The sequence below is a fragment of the Zerene cesonia genome, chromosome 8, assembly GCF_012273895.1.
Source record: "Zerene cesonia ecotype Mississippi chromosome 8, Zerene_cesonia_1.1, whole genome shotgun sequence".
Lineage (NCBI taxonomy): Eukaryota > Metazoa > Arthropoda > Insecta > Lepidoptera > Pieridae > Zerene > Zerene cesonia.
Window position 1 is genome coordinate 5,658,677 of NC_052109.1, and position 17,889 is coordinate 5,676,565.

General features: G+C 32.0%; 4 protein-coding genes across 5 annotated transcripts in view; 2 read left to right on the forward strand and 2 right to left on the reverse strand.

Moving 5' to 3' along the window:
• Positions 1-1,827: 1,827 nt before the first annotated feature.
• LOC119828792 (unconventional myosin-IXAb-like) lies at positions 1,828-6,229 on the reverse strand. 2 transcript variants are annotated; one of them, XM_038351050.1, is made up of 8 exons: positions 6,086-6,229; positions 5,352-5,534; positions 5,048-5,278; positions 4,464-4,604; positions 3,997-4,117; positions 3,771-3,915; positions 3,501-3,557; positions 1,828-3,415 (listed from the first exon to the last, which is right to left on the reverse strand). In XM_038351050.1, the coding sequence occupies exons 1-8, from the start codon at positions 6,086-6,088 to the stop codon at positions 1,867-1,869; spliced, it is 2,430 nt and encodes an 809-aa protein (XP_038206978.1). In that variant the 5' UTR covers positions 6,089-6,229; the 3' UTR covers positions 1,828-1,866. The 2 variants fall into 2 exon arrangements, with proteins under 2 accessions (XP_038206978.1, XP_038206976.1); XM_038351048.1 differs by lacking the exon at positions 6,086-6,229 and adding an exon at positions 5,606-5,807.
• A 729-nt stretch (positions 6,230-6,958) lies between these two features.
• Positions 6,959-9,624, forward strand: LOC119828583 (RAB6A-GEF complex partner protein 2). The gene is made up of 6 exons (XM_038350788.1): positions 6,959-7,413; positions 7,486-7,691; positions 7,775-8,055; positions 8,365-8,517; positions 8,745-8,931; positions 9,193-9,624. Exons 1-6 carry the CDS (start codon positions 7,292-7,294, stop codon positions 9,396-9,398), a joined length of 1,155 nt encoding a protein of 384 aa, XP_038206716.1. The 5' UTR covers positions 6,959-7,291; the 3' UTR covers positions 9,399-9,624.
• Positions 9,625-9,626: 2 nt separating this feature from the next.
• Positions 9,627-10,863, reverse strand: LOC119828584 (RRP15-like protein). Its single transcript, XM_038350789.1, has 4 exons — positions 10,765-10,863; positions 10,335-10,678; positions 9,939-10,252; positions 9,627-9,701 (listed from the first exon to the last, which is right to left on the reverse strand). The coding sequence occupies exons 1-4, from the start codon at positions 10,808-10,810 to the stop codon at positions 9,641-9,643; spliced, it is 765 nt and encodes a 254-aa protein (XP_038206717.1). The 5' UTR covers positions 10,811-10,863; the 3' UTR covers positions 9,627-9,640.
• Positions 10,864-12,068: 1,205 nt separating this feature from the next.
• Positions 12,069-17,889, forward strand: part of LOC119828665 (DDB1- and CUL4-associated factor 5) — an 8,652-nt gene continuing 2,831 nt past the window's right edge. Inside the window, 10 exon segments of the mRNA XM_038350900.1 lie at positions 12,069-12,325; positions 13,500-13,657; positions 14,206-14,365; positions 14,612-14,741; positions 15,181-15,467; positions 15,772-15,890; positions 16,107-16,232; positions 16,483-16,693; positions 17,046-17,151; positions 17,778-17,889. The exon segment at positions 17,778-17,889 is cut by the window's right edge and continues 4 nt beyond it. Coding sequence (XP_038206828.1) covers positions 12,136-12,325; positions 13,500-13,657; positions 14,206-14,365; positions 14,612-14,741; positions 15,181-15,467; positions 15,772-15,890; positions 16,107-16,232; positions 16,483-16,693; positions 17,046-17,151; positions 17,778-17,889 — 1,599 coding nt within the window. The 5' untranslated portion in view covers positions 12,069-12,135.

Sequence of the window (17,889 nt, forward strand, 5' to 3'; positions counted from 1 at the left end):
GAAAATCTAAATTACTCTGTAATCACTATTGCAAGTTTCCAATCGTTAAATCGTCTCCATAGCACGGTATGTTCTGAATCTGCTTTTTTATAATTCTCAATCTGTGATCATCGCTAATTATGTAAGAGAAATAATTTAGTTCATCACGTACAGAATTTATAAGACTTATTATTGTATTCAATCAAAATTATTGTGGCGGCTTAATGTAATTGAATGTGAAATTGTTATTTATTTAATTGTCAGTATGTTCTTAATTTATTAAATTAAATCTGGATATTATGTTTATACCTGAGAATACCACTGTAAAAGCCGTGATATACATCATATAATATTATACATTGGAATTTTATTTACCCTCCTTCATTCTCCACGCACTTACATGTGAAGGATTACGATCTTTTACAAAGATTTTTAAAAATTTGTAGCCATCAAATATACTTATAACGGCGATGTATATTTACTTAAAATCGTTGTTGTTCCTACATTTGAAACGAAAGCACATAAGCGTAAAGTATTTCGTCTATGTCAAATTTTTCTACGCTTTAATTATTTATTTTTTTTTGTCAAATAATTAAACCTCCCTCGTATTGTCAGAACTAGACCAAATTTAAATGGGACCCCACAGGACTGGAAAATAAAAAAGAATCGTCGAAATCGTTTCATCTAGTAAAAAGTTGAGGTCAGTGGCGGATTTACCAGCAGGCTGAGTAGGCTCGAGCCTAGGGCGGCAGATTTTGGGGGTGGCAAATTTGGGGAAGGAATTTTTTTTTTTTTCACATAGAAATCAAGATTTTTTACCAAATGTTCATTATTGTGTAAATAGCATACATAACCCCGCCCATACATCATTGAGCTTCGATTAGCTCAAAAATATACCGAAATTTTAAATTATTTTATATGCAATTTCAACGAAATTGTTACATTGTAAAAATAATGTATGAAATGACAATTGTTGAGGCAAGGGCCACAAAAACTATTCAGCCTATACCCTGAAAATTTGTAAATCCGCCTCTGGTTGAGGTAACAAACAAAAAAGAATAGACCCCCCACCGTTTTTGAAGTCGGTTTAAAAAAGGAATTTGATAATTTAAGAAAAAATTATTCAGGAAAAGTTTAACATGTTTGTACACATTCTACTCCTGAACTACTGAATTGAATGAAGCTATTTGATATTGTATAGCTATCATATAGAGTATAGGCTAAAATTAATTCTGTTTATTGGAAGCCCTGATGCAGAACTACAAAAAATCCTCCATCCTATAGGTCTAGTCTATTCCAGTCTGATGATCAATTTTAGTTGATTTTATTTGGAAACTCCCGCGGTACATATTATATAGTCTATAGCCTTCCTCAATAAAGGGTCTATGTAACACTGGAAAAATTTTCAAATCGGACCAGTAGTTCCTGAGATTAGTGCGTTCAAACAAACAATCAAACTCTTCAGCTTTATAATATTAGTATAGATTACCTTATTTGGCTTTAACTGCCATTTATATACTTACAGTTAGAATATATCATAATGAACGCTTACGAAGTCCCTGGCACCATTTGGTCTGCATAGGTACCGTACCTAAAATTGACCAAATAGAAATCTCTGAATAGCGAATATAATAATTGAAGGTGTGTTATTTTATGAATCGACCTGTTTCACCTAGACAATACATTTTTGCAACTGCCTGTGCCAAACACTGAATCTTTTGTAGAAGAGTAAGGGGAAAAAGTGAGGTAAGTAATAAATAAATGAGTAATCATGTTTTCATTTTTAATAATAATAATTAGCCTTATATACAAATGATTAATAAATTTCTATTAATTACAGCGTAATTTGACTTCATTTATTTGTTAAACACAGAAACTTAATAGATATTATAAATTCTGATTAACTGGTCGATGAAGTTTCTGTCTAGGAGATCGTCTTTTAGGTGATGTATGAACAGCTTTTATTGGCGTATTATATTTTTTCTGTTCGCCATATGTTGAAGGTGTTCGAAGACTCCGCGGTGTACACAGAGGCTTTTTTAAGGCTGGTAAATTTGGAGTTTTAATACCATTGGATTGTGGCGACACTACCCTTTTGACTGGCGGCGTCGTCTTTCTATTAGATCTCGAAATTAATACTTCTTTAGGGTTATAGGTATTGTATGGCCTTTGATGAAGATTAGGGATTGCCTCTTTATTCTTATTATTGTCAAACACCATTCTAGACTGCAGGTTATTGACGCTCTCTGATTTAGTTGGCGCCATTGAATTAATATTTTTCTGACTCTTCACTTGATATTGAGCTCTTGGTTTTCTGGCGAAAGCTGGATTTTGCATTTTTTCACTTCTCTCGGAAGACTTTTCGGAACTTGTTTCGAAAAGTTTTGCTTTTGCTAAAACTGCACCAGCGTTTTGTTTCCGCAATTTATTAACTGACGGTCTCCCAGAATGGCTGTTACTATCGAGTTCTCCAGTTTTATCCATGAAGAATGCTGCAGCACTTCTCCATTTATGCTGTGATTGTACAGGACTTTCTTTAAATGCTTTATTCAACTGATTTTGTCTAGAAATTTTTGGTTTCTCGCAGGAACTAAATGTGTTATTTACTGAGCTATCAGAACTATTGTTAATTGTGACATTTAAAGATCTTCGTGGTAAAATGCATCTAGTTTTTGTAGTTAATCTTTCTGAACCATAATCTGGCGCCAAGCTTATTCTTTTACGCATATGATATTTTTGACTCGAATCTGATGCATTTTGGATAGAATTTTCAGATAAGGAACCATCCCATTCACTAGACTGATCATTATTAACATTATTTGTTTTTGCGGTACTTGTCCGTTCCCTACGTGATACTCCAATATATGGATAAAATCTATCCATAATCTGACTAGCTTGATGTGTGGATGCATTCCATGATTTATGGCGAACTATTTTCGTTAAGTTCTCTTTAGATCGACGTCTTATGGAACCGATTTTCCTGGCGCTGGGTGAACGTATAATTTTCGCTTCTTCTTTCGGTCTGATTTTAAGTTCTTTACTTAGGCGCCGAGCTAAATGTTCTGACCCTGGACAATTTAACATTGCCACTTCCTCCAAGGTTTGTTCGTATACGTTTTGAACTTGTTGCAATGGTTGCACTCTGGGTATAACATCAGTGAATTCTCTCGAAAGTCTATTCTCTATTGCAGATACTCTACTCTTTATTTCTTCATACTCCTGTTTCGATATTCGAACGTAATCCTTTTCAGATTGTTTTTCTGACGAAAGATCTATGGTATCATGGGCACTGAATAGATGTTCTGAAGATGTTAATATATCTTCACTACTTAGACTAGTTTCGGAGTTTTTATGTGATTCGAAATCGGAGTTCCTATTAGGTGAACACCTTACATCTATCATGCTTAGTCGTAGTCGTTTTCGCTCTGTAACACCCCTGAAAATAAATTGTTTATAATAAAAAAATGTCCATCGTAACAATTACGATTATAGATTTTATTAAAAACGATTCCAATACGTACATTTTCATTGGAGTGAATGATAACTCTTTTTGAGGAAGGCCTGATTTAATTTCTTTCCTAGAAAAAAAAGTAATAATTGAAATAGAGTTACTTCATGTTAAACACGACAAACATAATATTGACCTTAACATATATCATTATACTTTTACTAATTGAATATGTAAGTTTCATAAATTATTAAATTCCTTTATTTAATAGATTTGAATATGGCAAGCAAGTTCAGGATGCTTATATACATTTTAATTAGAAAAATACTATTGTTAAACTTACTTTATTTTTACAGAAAGTCCCTCGGCTGTATCAAATTTACGTTTGGCGGCGGATTTACTTAAAACCGGAGTCTTATCGTATTCCCGCACTGTAGCTGGCGTATTCACGTTACCAGACACCATTTTCCGCAGCCCATTTAACATTCCTGAAAGTATAGTAATACAAATTTGCTATTACTATTTCACTAATTTCTGACTACAAACAATCAAGAAAAATATATACTCACGATTCAATGAACCACTTCTTCTTTTTTTTCTTCTTGACTGGTGTACATCTGTGTCGTCATCTAATTGTGTCATGAGATCTTCAGTGAGAAGTCCAATGTGTTGTGAGTTTTCAATAAAGATCTAAAATTGTAAAGTTATATCGATAAACACACATGCTACTTTTTATTACTCTATCATAATTAGTATCAGGGGTAAATATAACATTATATTGCGCAAATACCAAATACTCAATTCAAGGATTGACAAAAATTTTACTAGTTGGTCACATATTATTAACTTAAGATACAAGATTTATTTTTATAGTAGAATGTAATTAGTTTCATTAATTTATTTTAAACTTCAAAATCTGATGAATGATATTAGGCATAGTATTTATAAGCTATTCAACTCCAATGTGCAATCAAATAATGCATCAATACCGCCCTAATAATCACAATATAGAAGTTATAAATATATTTTGACAAACCTTAACAAGAGCTACATGATGCTCAAGTCTTTGTGCAGTTGCAGCAGCAGGGAGGGGCATAATACTGGGGGCTAACACTATTGCCAGATTTGAGGAATCCATTAAATTGTCTTTATGCTTTGATGCAATATATCTGAGCAACTGTAGATAAATAATAATTAGTTTATTGTTTTAGATTTTTTTATTCTAACAAAAATTTGATTTATATTACTAACTTCTTATAGATAATTTGAAAACTTATAAACTTGCATTTCATGTTCATGCCAAATCATCCCAAATGGTTGAAAAATAATGCGCTATTTACAAAGGATGAATGAGTAATTGTTAAATTACTTAAAGTTTAGAGTAACAAAATATGATTAAACCTTCCTAAATGTGTAATCACATTTTTTTACTCCAAACTTAATTTAATTAGGTAGGCATCTTAATGAATCTGGTAGTCAAAAAAAATTGTAATTTTAAATATAAAATATTAACCCACATAATGAGATTATACATTCCTAAATTCAGCTATGTAAAGACTGAATTACAAAGAGTAAACTCAGTGTAGAATAGAAAAATACTAAATGCAGTTTTTTATATACCTCCATAATATAATGCAACAAGTGCACATGCAGCACTGGTAATAACAATAATGTGTGTAAAATTGATTTCAATCCATCACTTCCAGCTGTAACTCTACATCTTAATAACAAGTCTTGAACTTCAGCACTTATTAGAGGTTCCGGCAAACAACGCAAATATAGCTTCAATACACTTGCTACATCAATGGGGTGGTGGCCCTCAGACACGCAACCTCCAGCATCCAAGAGGCGCTAAAAAAGTATTTAAAACATTTTCATAAATAAAACAATATGCAATGCATGGATTTTTCTTATATAATCTTACCTTAATATCTTTTTGACGTGTTTGAGAGCCGGCTTTACGAAACAAACCTTCAACATGAGCATTAGCCCGCAGCACAGAAGACATTTCACTCACAACAATTGGAATACTCAGAGTACTCCCACAACAAATAACACTACATGATGGCACCTTCATCAAAGGTGCTCCAAATACAGTTTTATGATCCTGAAAGCACAATACATAAAGAAATAACTCGAAACAAAATATAAACTTGTCACGAAAAACCGCCCACTAACTTTAACATTTTTCAGGATTATCTTCTTTAAACGATGTTTTAATCCGGCTTTCTTTAATTCTCCAACAATTATTGATTGCAGCTTTCCATGATTAATTCCATCTGATATCAACATTGCTTTTAAAATTCAAATTAATTCATTTGACAACACAAATAACCAATCTTCGAAGTTAGACATTAATTTCAGATTTCAAATTCAAGAATTTCGTTAGGAAATATTTGTTGCCTGTATAAAATTATATAATTTTACTGTATTAATACATGGTAACATTTTAACAACATTATCTTTTTTTCTGTTTTTGATACAAGGCTATTGGGACTCTTAACTAAAAAAAAAATGTTAATTTGTTTCGGATAATCTTAGAATCACATGGATAATATTTTTTATTAATTCCTAAGTATCGATAAATAAAAATATAGTATATATTTATAATATGGGATTAAAATGTTTATCGCAGACATAAACTGATGAAATAATTACCATTTACAATATACAGTACTCCGATAGTTCGAAAAACAATTTTAACTGACTTAAATAAACATATCTTGGTTATATGCACAGTTAGTTTTCGACTTATTCTCCTCGTTAATAGCTTCACCCATGTATTATTCTTTAACAGCTGTATATTTGTGCTTACTTTGTTCTACGCGTAACTCAAATTTGTTGAGTCGTGGCCTCTTTGCAGTGTTACCAACTCTCAGAAATATATAACCCCAACTCTAAGTCAAAACCCCCTAAAACTGCGTCAATTATTTGAAAATCCCCCTAAAAAATAATATTCAATCAATATAATATAATAAGTAATATTCAGTAATATTTGTTAATGCTTTTTATTTATAAATTAACTAATACATTAAAAATTATGTCAGTTTCCTCTGAAGAGTCATAATTATTTCAAATCATACATGTTAACATTGAATAAACTTAACATTTTAGAAGATGGAGTGAATGTTGTGCAAGATCCACCATTACGAATTAATGTGAAAAATAAATTTAATTGATTATTGCATTGCATAGTTCTATTATATTCAGAATATTATTTTTTTTTTTTTTTTAAGTGGGGAAATCACGGCCCTAATACCCACTGCCTCCGGAGATAAAGCCGTGGGTTATGTCGGATTCCTACCGACCAAAACCCCACTGTGTTCCGTCGAGCCACTTAAGTGAAGGGGCCACGGGAGTTGATTAAGATTCGTCCGCGACCACAAACATATAAAACTCCTAAAAAAAAAAAAATCCCATTCCACTAATTTACCCCCTAAATTTGGGGGGAAAACCCCTAAGTTGGGAACACTGCCTCTTTGGTTGTGGCACAAAACATTTAGATACGTAACACAGAGTAAGTAATATACTATGTATTAGGTACCTTTGCGTAGTAAATGATGTATTGTCATTAGTGACATCATGATGAGTGATGACTGATGACATCTACATCATTACCTTTGACATTTCATTATTTCTTATTTAAAATTCAAAATATTTGGGTTTCGGGAATCCTCATTAAATATCTTAAGTTTTGGAACAACATTTACAATTTTATGAAATATAATAATACAAAAATGTGTTGTATGATGTATGCTTACCAAACGTACATTTGAATGTGTACAGTTTAAACTAGGTATACAATACTTAAAATTTAATCACGATTTATTTATGTACATGTAAATCCGTGCACAATTTATCATCATGATAGAATTAGCGGCAAGACTTACTACAGGAACCGTATACCTAGCTGGTGAAGCTCTAGAGTGTTGTATTACATTTTCACACGAAACTCAGCCTGAACACCGCGATTCACAAAGCCACAGGTGAAATAAATACATATTTACATTTGATATATGAACGATTCCGTATTTTTAATTAATGTTGTTACATTCCAGCGATATTTTAGAGAATCTAGCATGGGCATCTGCACAAATACATTGTTTCTTCTCAACATCCAAAAATACTAATGAAAAAACGCAATCTGTTGAAAAAACTACTGCTTTAGAAGTAACATCATGTGATATAGGAGATGTTGTATTTCACACAAAACCAAAGATTTTGTTTTGTGACTTAACAATACCACTAGGAGAAACCAAGACATGTATGCATATTTTCTATAACTATAATGTTGAAATTTTGTTTTTTATATATCAGTAAAGTGAATTTTCAATTCTTATTTGTCAGTTTGGTATCGTGAATCTTTACCGATTGAAGCACCACCTTCATACAGAGGAAACTTAGTAAAGTATTCATATAAAGTTACAATTGCAACACAAAAAGTTGGATCACACATAAGGATGGCAAGAATACCTTTCAGAGTGTTACCCATAAGTCCAATCATGAATATGCAGGATTTAGCTGCTCTGTGTGGGAATGAAACAACAGATGAATTACAACCCACCAATCCATTTTCTGAAGAAAGAAAAGTAGAGACTCCCTTGACCATGGCTTTGCAAGTTCTGCAGGTGCACATTTAAATTTTTATTAGATTATGAAATATTTTAAAGAAAATAATCTCAATCTGTTACTATAATATTTTCTTCTTAGGTCCTGGTAAATGATGACTAGGATCAAAGAGTAGTATAATAATGCTTAAAAACTAGATTTATTTTATCAAAGTAATAATCTGATATTAAAATTTATTATACCAGGGCTTAATGTTATGAACCTTGAATATGTACAAATTATGTATTATATAAGTAATATATATTATTATTAATTTTATTGCTTAAAATCAGAATTATTAATTATAATATCTTGCCCTTTATTTTCAGAACCTCACAGCAAGGAGAAGCCCCAATTCATACATGATAACAAACACAAGAGGTAAAATAGGAAGATTTTGTTTATTTAAGTCTGCTTATAAACTTGGTGAAGATATTGTTGGGACATTTGATTTTTCAGTAGGCTCTGTTACATGTATGCAGGTTTGTGTTATGAATAATCTCTTATATATAAAATTCTCATGTCACAATGTTAATTATCATATTCCTCCGAAAGGGCTTGACCGATTCTCATTAAATTTTGTGTATGTATCCGGTAGGTCTGAGAATTGGCTATCATCTAATTTTTATACCCAGTTGTTATTAAACTGTGTTTATCGGGACAGCTAGTTTTAACATAATAAAATTCATATTTCACATAATTTGTACAGGTATCAGTATCATTACAACCTGAAGAGGTTATGAAAAAGAAAACACCCATAAATAATACAAGTAAGGATACTAGTAGCAGGTCAATGACTGTGGCGAGATATCATGAGGTCACATTAGGCCTTACTCATTCACAGCTTATTCTGCCTATTCCTCTGCATATCACACCTGCTTTTGATACTGAAGAAGGTAAACTCTTTTCATACTTGCATCAGCAACTTTTAAACAACTGATACAATTGCAAATTGTATGTTTTTAAAAAATAATTTAATCTCCCTAAAAACTTAACTAAAATAATACCAATGTGGGATGCCATGTGACTTGTTTCTTTTCTTTAATTAAGAATTCTTGTAAATTGGGTAACAAGACTATTTAAAGGCACATATTATTACGGTAGGATTGAATTAACAATGTGTAGATGTATATTAATAATGATACAATTTATTTCAGTGTCATTGAGTTGGCGATTGCATTTTGAGTTTGTAACAACCCATGAAAAGCTACTTCCTTCATCAGATGATAAAGATTGGAATGCGCCATTAAATGTACCAATAGAGACAATGGTTTGGAATTTGCCTGTCAAAATATATTCTACACTACCCAAACAAATTACCCAACCAGTTGGAAATGATGCTTATAAAATGTTTATAAAGTAGGATGTTGATAAAGATAAAAAACAATTATAATAAGTCCATATGAAGAAACAACTAATGGTATATTAATTATCTAGACAATAACTTATTCATATTATTATGTCAATGTTATATGTATATAAAAAATTTCTTGAAATCACTTAATCATTCTGTTCCATGGGTTTTGTATTAAAATATTTTAAGTATATTTGTAGTCCTAAGATTTGTATATAACTAATAATAAAAAGTCCATTAAGGGTAGTTTTTTATTCATCCACTGATTCTTTGTCCCAATCTTTCATTTTTGCTCCCATCATGAAATCGTCCCTAGAAAAATAAAAGTATTATTAATAAAACCTAAATTTTTGGTAAATAATTTTAAGAATACTGCTTGTATAATATAAAAAAATGGACTTTTATTATTGCAAATATTTTTCATATAGTTTATTAAAATTTTCAATAACATTTCATTCTTATTTGTGTTTGTTTAACAAAATATATTTGCTATTATTTTATTTAATATTTATTTTTATTTAATTCCAATTCTAATCAACGAGTTGTTACCTTAATGCATTCCATTTAGGTGTGTCTTCCGCTTTAACTTCATCCTTAAGTGTTTTTGTATTTTCATCTACAATAACTGATTTTGTTTGACCCATTAGGGTATCTAAGAACGTCCTCTTATCAAATTTCTTTAGTATTTTTTCCTTTTTGGTTTCTGTCACATCATTGCTTAGATCCTTTTCAAAAGATTTCTGTTGATTTCTAACTGCATTGAATAATTGCACAACACCTTTGGTAGCAATTTTTGTTAATAATCTTTCCCTATCTTTTTCTAATACATTTGGTTTAATTCTTACTGATGATTTTTCATGTTTCTGTTATAAAAAAATAAATTGTATTTATACACAAATTAAGAATTATTTATACACATAGACATTTAAACAAAAATGTAATTACCCTTTTCTTTGCTACAGGTTCTTCAGTGATCAATTTTTCTTGTTTGAGCTCTGATTTAATGTCCTCTGCCTTTTCTCCAACAACTTCAAATGTTGGTTTTTCCTCCTTTACTTGTTTGATAATATCTGAATGTTTTTTAGCCCTTGATAAAACTAGTGTTTTTTTGTTCTTTGGCTTTTTTGAGCCTAGAATTTTAGCAAGGGAATCTGCCCAACCCTCATTTTTAATTAAAACGCCATTATTGGAAGTTTCTTCTTCATCTGCACTTTCACCCTTTGTGTCTGATAATTCGGCTTCATATTCAGAGTCAGATTCTTCTCTACCACTGGAAGAATCTGTGTCCACTGCAACAATTTTGAACCATAAACATTAGGGTTAAGGAAATATCTTTACATAAATGAGAATATAATAAAAAATTGTAGTTTCCCACCTGAAACATTTACTTTTGATTTTGCCATACTTTCAGCAACAACCATATCTAATCCTTTAATTTAAATTATGAGTGTTCTATATAATTATATATATATATATATATATATATTTCTTAATTAGAAAATATGTGGGCTAGTATTGAGTCAACATCGGAAGTCTAACAATCAACAGATCAGCAAAAAGCAAGCAGCAACTAGCACGTGTAATTGACATTTGAGTTTTGACATGATTATGTACATTTGACAAATAGTACTTTTTAATATATTTATGTCAATAAGTCTGAACTATTTGCCTTTGTTAATTTTAAAGAGGTAAGGAAACTAAAAAAACAAATAAATGAAATATTAAATCCACGAAATGGGCTTTGGAAAACTGGCGTGTAACGCATTTAATGCATGCTACTGTGTTTCGTACAGTGAGTGAGGGCTGTGTTACCTTTTCCTCACCCTTCCCAGTCCTTTTTTCCTTCTTTCTAGTCGTCAATCCTTTCTTTTTCCCTTTCGCCTCAAATATGGGCAGCGTATTCCTGAGCCACGAAAATTGATAGAATTGGAAAAGGGTACCCCAAGTAATTAAAGATATAAAGAATATAAAAAGCAAGCAAAACAGAGTAAGCTCACACATTAATTTTTTCATTTACCAATTTTGACAAGATATATAAGGAGTAAAAACATGTCCAAGTCGCATACGAATCGAAACAAATACAAATACATACATCACAGTGTAAGTAAACTTATAAAATACTAGCTGCGCTCCGCGGTTTCACCCGTGTAAGTCCGTATCCCGTAGGAATATCGAAATAAAAAGTTGCCTATATGTTATTTCAGTTGTCCAGCTGTCTACATACCAAATTTCATTGCAATCGGTTCAGTAGTTTTTGCGTGAAAGAGAAACAAACACACACACATCCTTACAAACTTTCGGATTTATAATATTAGTAGGACTAGTAGGATACTACGTAGGAATTATTGAAACGAACAAACACAAATATCATAAATAAATCCTGACTTAAACAATATATAAATGGTCTTTAATTAAAAGTGTTAAGAAGATTTTTGTTAGTACTTTTATTATAAATACACATTGTACCTAGTAATTATACATTATTTATCATGATTATATTATAGGAATTCATTATCGAAAAATTATTCGTTCATTTAATTTATAAAATGATTAATGATTTTCTATACCTACACAATTAAAATTAAATGCATAATATTTCAATCAGGAAAACATTCCTGACGTGTAATGAAACGTTTTGTGTTTTTAAAAATAAAATACAGCTGATTGTCAAAGGGGATGGCAATTGGAAATAATGTCGCGTTCTTTAGGTCTATGTCCTAAGGAAAATGGTGGTTTCGTTCTAAACATGGCGAATATTGCTAGTCCATTACCTTATATTGCTAAAAGAGAATACGGTCTTTTGCCCGATCTTAAGTCCCAATTGTTTAACAAAAGACTAATCGCTGCGAAGAATCTGTATCGTCGAGATCTAGTGTGCCATTTTGGTTGTGTTAATGCGATTGAATTTTCCAGCAATGGCGAGTTGTTAGTTTCAGGTAAAAATTAATATTTATTTATATTAATAAAATATATGCACAAAACTGAGATGTCTATACATGACTTATTTATAAAACAAGGGAAATCCAGGTTGGTTTAATAACAGTTAAATCAATGAAATGGTTTTAATAAAATAAAAAGTAAATAATTACGAGTTCAAAATGTACTTTAATAAAAACATGAATTATTATTTTGCTGTTTCATTAGTACATCATTTATATTATTTATTAGAATTACATATTTATATTACTTTATGGAAAATTAAGAAAAGTAAATTATTTTTTATATGTATTTATTATCTCTTATAAACCGATATTTCAAAAGCATTTGACAAGACAAAGCATTCATTTCTGGCACAGAAGTTGGAATCATTTTGAATATCTGCAAACATCTTAAACTGGTGTAAATCATATTTAGATACCAGGCCATGTATGTTGTTCTCAATAGTGGTGAATCTCATTGTTTTATTGTAACTTCGGCTAATCCACAGGGCTATACAGTTGTTAAATGCTACCACATCGAATTTACGTATGAACAATGGATTTTAAAGTTGACTTTCAATATTGAGGTATCATTATTGCAGGACATCACAATTGCCAAAATATTGTCACTCCTGATTTATTAAGCAGGATATATATCAATTTCCTATAATGTCATGTAAAAATGATATCGGTTTGAATATAGTAATAGTAGCAGTATAAGTCTTCAAAATTATTAATGGATAAAAGTTTATATTAAATCTTCTTTGATGTATATTTCCAGACACTCGTGCTTGAGTAATTCATGAATTATTATGTGATACAGTTTTCCTTTTTATATATTTTTTATTTATATTAACTTATCTCACGATCCTCCATGTAAATGTACTTATAATAATATATGTATGTTGTAATTTTCTTTATGTAAAGATGTATTTTGTACAAATGAAAAAAATAAATGTACAAATAAAATAAAATAGTGTTTAAGAAGAAGAAAAAAAAACATCAATTTCATTATCATAATAATACTACATCCATTCAAAATAACTATTTCTTCTCTAAAATAATGATTCAAATAAGATTATAGTTGGAAAATTCAATAATTTACAATGTTTTTATTTTTTGTAAACAAAAACATTGGCTTCAAAAATAGATTGAGCATATTTATTTTACTTTTAAGTTTGTTAAAATATAGGTGGAGATGACAGGCGTGTGATGCTATGGCAATTTGGACAGGCCATACTAGACTATGGAAAACCGGAGGCAATGAAAGCAGTTCACCAATCTAATATATTCTGTCTTGGCATCACATCTGATAATCAAAAAATATATTCAGGTGGAAATGATGACGTTGTAAGTGTTGTATTTGTATTAATCATTAGTCCAACTATCTTAATAATATCATAAATGCATGTTTGTATGTATGTTTGTATGTTATGGACACTGTTTGCACTCCATGTACCTCAATAAGACATAAGCTTCAAAAATACTTGAATTTGCATGGATGGAGTTGATAGCGGTGAAACTGCATGGCATAGTTTGATATATTATAAATGGAAATGTTTATGAGGATGGATGTATGTTTGTTACTCTTTCACTTTATAAAGGAATCGAGTCACAAAACACAAAAATCTACCTTACAGATTCATATGAAACTTTACAATAACACAGTTAATAAAGCAGCTTAACAGATAAACTATTGAAATGCTTGCTTTTGCCCGCGGATGGCACAGCTAGTTATAAAATGTTGTTAAAACATATCTTCTATAAGATATATTAAGATTTATAACTCATCCTGCTAAACATCATAAACCAGAAGGAATTTTTAAAAAATGAATGCACAACCCATCCTCAAATCCTAGTTTTGTATAGTGGATATTATACACTCAGTATTATTTAAGGTGATTGTACATGATTTGGAATGTAAATGCCCCATGGAAGAGTTGAAGCATCACAGAGCAGTGTGCAGTCTGAGCATAGATCCATTTAATGAGAGGGTGATATCCACTGCGGGAAATGATGGGCGCTTGTTGCTATTTGATACCCGACAGTCTGTACATGGTAAATTACCTATTTCAAATTTTTTCTTGAGAAATTTAAAAAAAATATAGAATAAATTTGCTCACGAACGGGATTGCGTAGCTACCCTATCAACCATCCATTAATTTTTTCTATTTTTTTTAATTTCTTATTATAAAAACTATAAATTTAATTTTCTTGTTTTATCTAGTAATATACATATGTTGCAATGCTTTTATATCCAAATGCCAGATAAAAGTGATAAATTGAGAATTTCGACACTTCCAGAGTCCTTGGTCATATCTCGAAGTCGCAAAGCATTCCATGGAGTAATGTTCCATCCTCAACAAGTTGGAATCTTAGTATCGGCTAACGCACGCGACGGCGTTGCTTTGTGGGATTTGAGATCGCCAAAACAGTGAGTTTGTTATTCTTACTATTTTTCAAGTGATATATTTTCTTGTGGCTCTTCTGGTCTAACAATCTATTAAAAATCTTGATGGGATCTTGGATTGTTATCTGTAATGCTTTTCATTCTATGCACATTTGCCATATTGTTGTTTTTTATTTTATACTTTTTTGAAATGCATTTAGAGAAAAATAGAAGTGTTTGTTTTATTGCCTGACTAATGAGAGGTGGGCGGGGTCGGACGAATAATAATAGAACCCACAGCTCCTTATCCGGGGGCCGTGGGTATCTATGCAAGATTTCGCCACTCAAGTCGCGTAATTTTTTTCATATAGATTAAGTTTCTAAGTCTTTACTCGGCCAATGCCGTATTGATATCAAAAATAGAGAATGCTGAATCTGTATTAGGCAGGAAATAATGTCGATAATTTCTTATAACTTTTTCCAGTCCTGTACTCCGATATGTTGGCAATAATGGTACCTGCCAGAACAGCATGAGCGTACGTTTCAACCAGGCTGGTACACACATACTGGCGCTTCGGCGGCGTATGGCTCCAGTTCTATACGCAATACAATCTCCGGAACCAGTGGCAGAGTTCTATCACCAAGATTATTATAACTCGTGCACTATGAAGAGTTGTTGCTTTGCCGGCAAAGATGATCAATTTGTGCTGTCCGGCTCTGATGATTTTAATTTGTATATGTGGAAGATCCCTGATACGGGTGGGGAAATTGGTAAGTCAATATTGATATTCTTTTATTCTTCACATACTTTAACATGCTCTTAAACACCCCTTACATGTAGTAATAAACAGATTCTTTTCATGTCATGTGGACATAATTAGAAGAACGGTATAAACATGGGCCGGATTGAAAGTATAAAAATTATATTGAGCATTTAAAATGAATTTAGTGCATTTGATAGGCAAAAAAAAATATTCCGCATCTGTCCCCTTTTTGCACTGATTTTCTAGTCATGACCATACAGTATTGATTCATTGCTCTCAAATTTAAAGTTAATAAATTAGATGCTTTGCAGAATCTGTGGTGGAGCCACCGCATATTGTTCTATACGGACACAGATCTATCGTTAATCAGGTTCGATACAACAGCCACTACTGCCTAATTGCATCCTCGGGTGTCGAGAAAATTATAAAGGCTAGTATAATAGTCCTTATTCCTATTAAAAATGTAATGTAACATTGTTTTAAGGGAGAAGCCACTGACAATCGAAACACAGTTCCTAACTAGTTCGGTAGTCAGTGGGTCGTATAAAAGATCTACTTACTTTATGTCAATAAATATTTTTTTATTATTTATTATTATTATAAATAGAATTGAAATTTTGTTTGATTAAAATTTTTTTATGAGTAGGTATGGTCTGCCCTTGAATATCCCAAAATGAAAGGCACATTGCTTGAAGAAGCCCAAGGCTCGGACAATCCCAGAGAAATATACAGCCATGAAGACTATGTGTCGCTTGTTCATCACAGCGGTCAGGTTAGTATTTGCTGTTAATTTATTGTTTAGGTTGGAAAGCTTAATTAATTTTGTTGCCTTTAAGTTTTTGATGTTTAGACAGATTATTATTATCTGTACAGGCATACTTTTACTTTTTCACTCATTATTATCATAATAAACATTTAACAGTATAATGAATTTTATTTCTTTGCTGACATCCAATCTGATTACATATAGACCATATGTACCAAAACAAATAGACTATCGTGACATTTGTTATCACGTGCAGTACATATCGCACAACTACGCGCAACAGTCGACCAGCGAAGACCCGCGCATGATGGCGTTCTTCGACTCCCTCGTCCAGCGCGAGCTGGAGTGTCTCGCTGAAGAGACGGACTCGCTGGACGGCTCCAGTTCAGGGTCGCCGCGGGCTCACGACTCCGACTCCAGTACTGATCACATTATGGTGGATCTGCTACCGCTGCCGCCGAAGAGAGGTACATGTTGTTCTATATGTAAAGGATAATCGTGTAATATGTCCTAAAAAGCAAAGGATTTTTATCTCGCATGCGCAGTATGTTTCCGGTTTCCACTATACTGCGGTGGATGCTCTACCCTTGTCACTAAAAGGAGGTTAAATTGTGTAGCTTGTTTCTTGAAAATTCTATTATCGACTAATGATATTTGTATTTTATGGACCACCCTGTATTGGCACGATTTTTACTCTTAAATGCAGTTATTACTCTCAAGCTATGCATGTGTTCCAGGAAAATTTAAATGAATAAAATATATATTGTCCAAGTGGGCCAGGGAAATATTATCATGATAATATATTATTGAATTTTACAGCTGCTCAAAACGGTAATAGAAGTCAGAGGTGTCCAAATAGACTGGCGCGATTGATCGCATCGCGATATCCAAAGAGTTCACGATCTCAGAAGAGAGGATCGCTAAGGTATACAATTGTAGTAGTAATGCAGTTGTTTACCCCTCTCCTTTCTCTTTCCCATACATTTAGTCTATGAAGTATGTTCTCTCTTCAACTTGACTTTTTTATTGTGAATTTAAATGGTAAATAAGCATTAGCAACTACTAAATATGTTTTATATAAAAAAAAAATGCCATCGCTTGGTGTGTTTGTTGAGTTCAACATTTTCTCCTTCGTCCTGTTTTGAGTACCTAATATTCTAAATTATTGCTCTAGAAGATTTTTATCATGAAATTATCATTAAATTTCATAAGACCTATATAAACCCATAGTTACACCTAAAAGTTTTCCTCATTTTTATTTATTTGTTGCAAAAGATAAAAACTGAATGTAAATGAACTCTTAAGCTGTCCTCGCACATATAAAGAGAAAAAGAAAATGAGAAGATAGGAATTTTTCGCTTTCAAATTTACGCCATTATTAAAGGCTTTCGAAAGTTTTGTACTTATTTATATACGGTAACGACGGGCTCAATAAAAGAAAGGTATCTATTAACGATTAGTTCATAGCTGTAATAAAATGATAAAAAAAGAGTATACCGTAAGTACATAATTCGTGTAGTCTATACACCATACGGTTGGCGTTGTCTCCAGGCGCAACAAGCAGTCGCGGTCGTGCGTGAGCAAGACCGGCAAGAGCGTGTCGGGCGCGAGCTGCAAGGGCAAGCGGGCGGCGGCGCGGCGCGCGCGCGGCGTGCGGCGCCCC

Bases quoted from the DNA above. Each gene is read 5' to 3' on its own strand.
- LOC119828792 (XM_038351048.1), bottom strand. From the start codon at position 5,719: ATGTTGATATCAGATGGAATTAATCATGGAAAGCTGCAATCAATAATT. The intron at 5,279-5,351 runs GTAAGATTATAT...ATACTTTTTTAG, and splicing joins CACGTCAAAAAGATATTAAG to CGCCTCTTGGATGCTGGAGG. The intron at 4,118-4,463 runs GTTTGTCAAAAT...TTACAATTTTAG, and splicing joins ATCATGTAGCTCTTGTTAAG to ATCTTTATTGAAAACTCACA.
- LOC119828583 (XM_038350788.1), top strand. From the start codon at position 7,292: ATGATAGAATTAGCGGCAAGACTTACTACAGGAACCGTATACCTAGCT. The intron at 7,692-7,774 runs GTATGCATATTT...CTTATTTGTCAG, and splicing joins ACTAGGAGAAACCAAGACAT to TTTGGTATCGTGAATCTTTA. The intron at 8,056-8,364 runs GTGCACATTTAA...CTTTATTTTCAG, and splicing joins TGGCTTTGCAAGTTCTGCAG to AACCTCACAGCAAGGAGAAG.
- LOC119828584 (XM_038350789.1), bottom strand. From the start codon at position 10,810: ATGGTTGTTGCTGAAAGTATGGCAAAATCAAAAGTAAATGTTTCAG. The intron at 10,253-10,334 runs GTAATTACATTT...TTTTTATAACAG, and splicing joins AACCTGTAGCAAAGAAAAGG to AAACATGAAAAATCATCAGT. The intron at 9,702-9,938 runs GTAACAACTCGT...TTATTTTTCTAG, and splicing joins CCTAAATGGAATGCATTAAG to GGACGATTTCATGATGGGAG.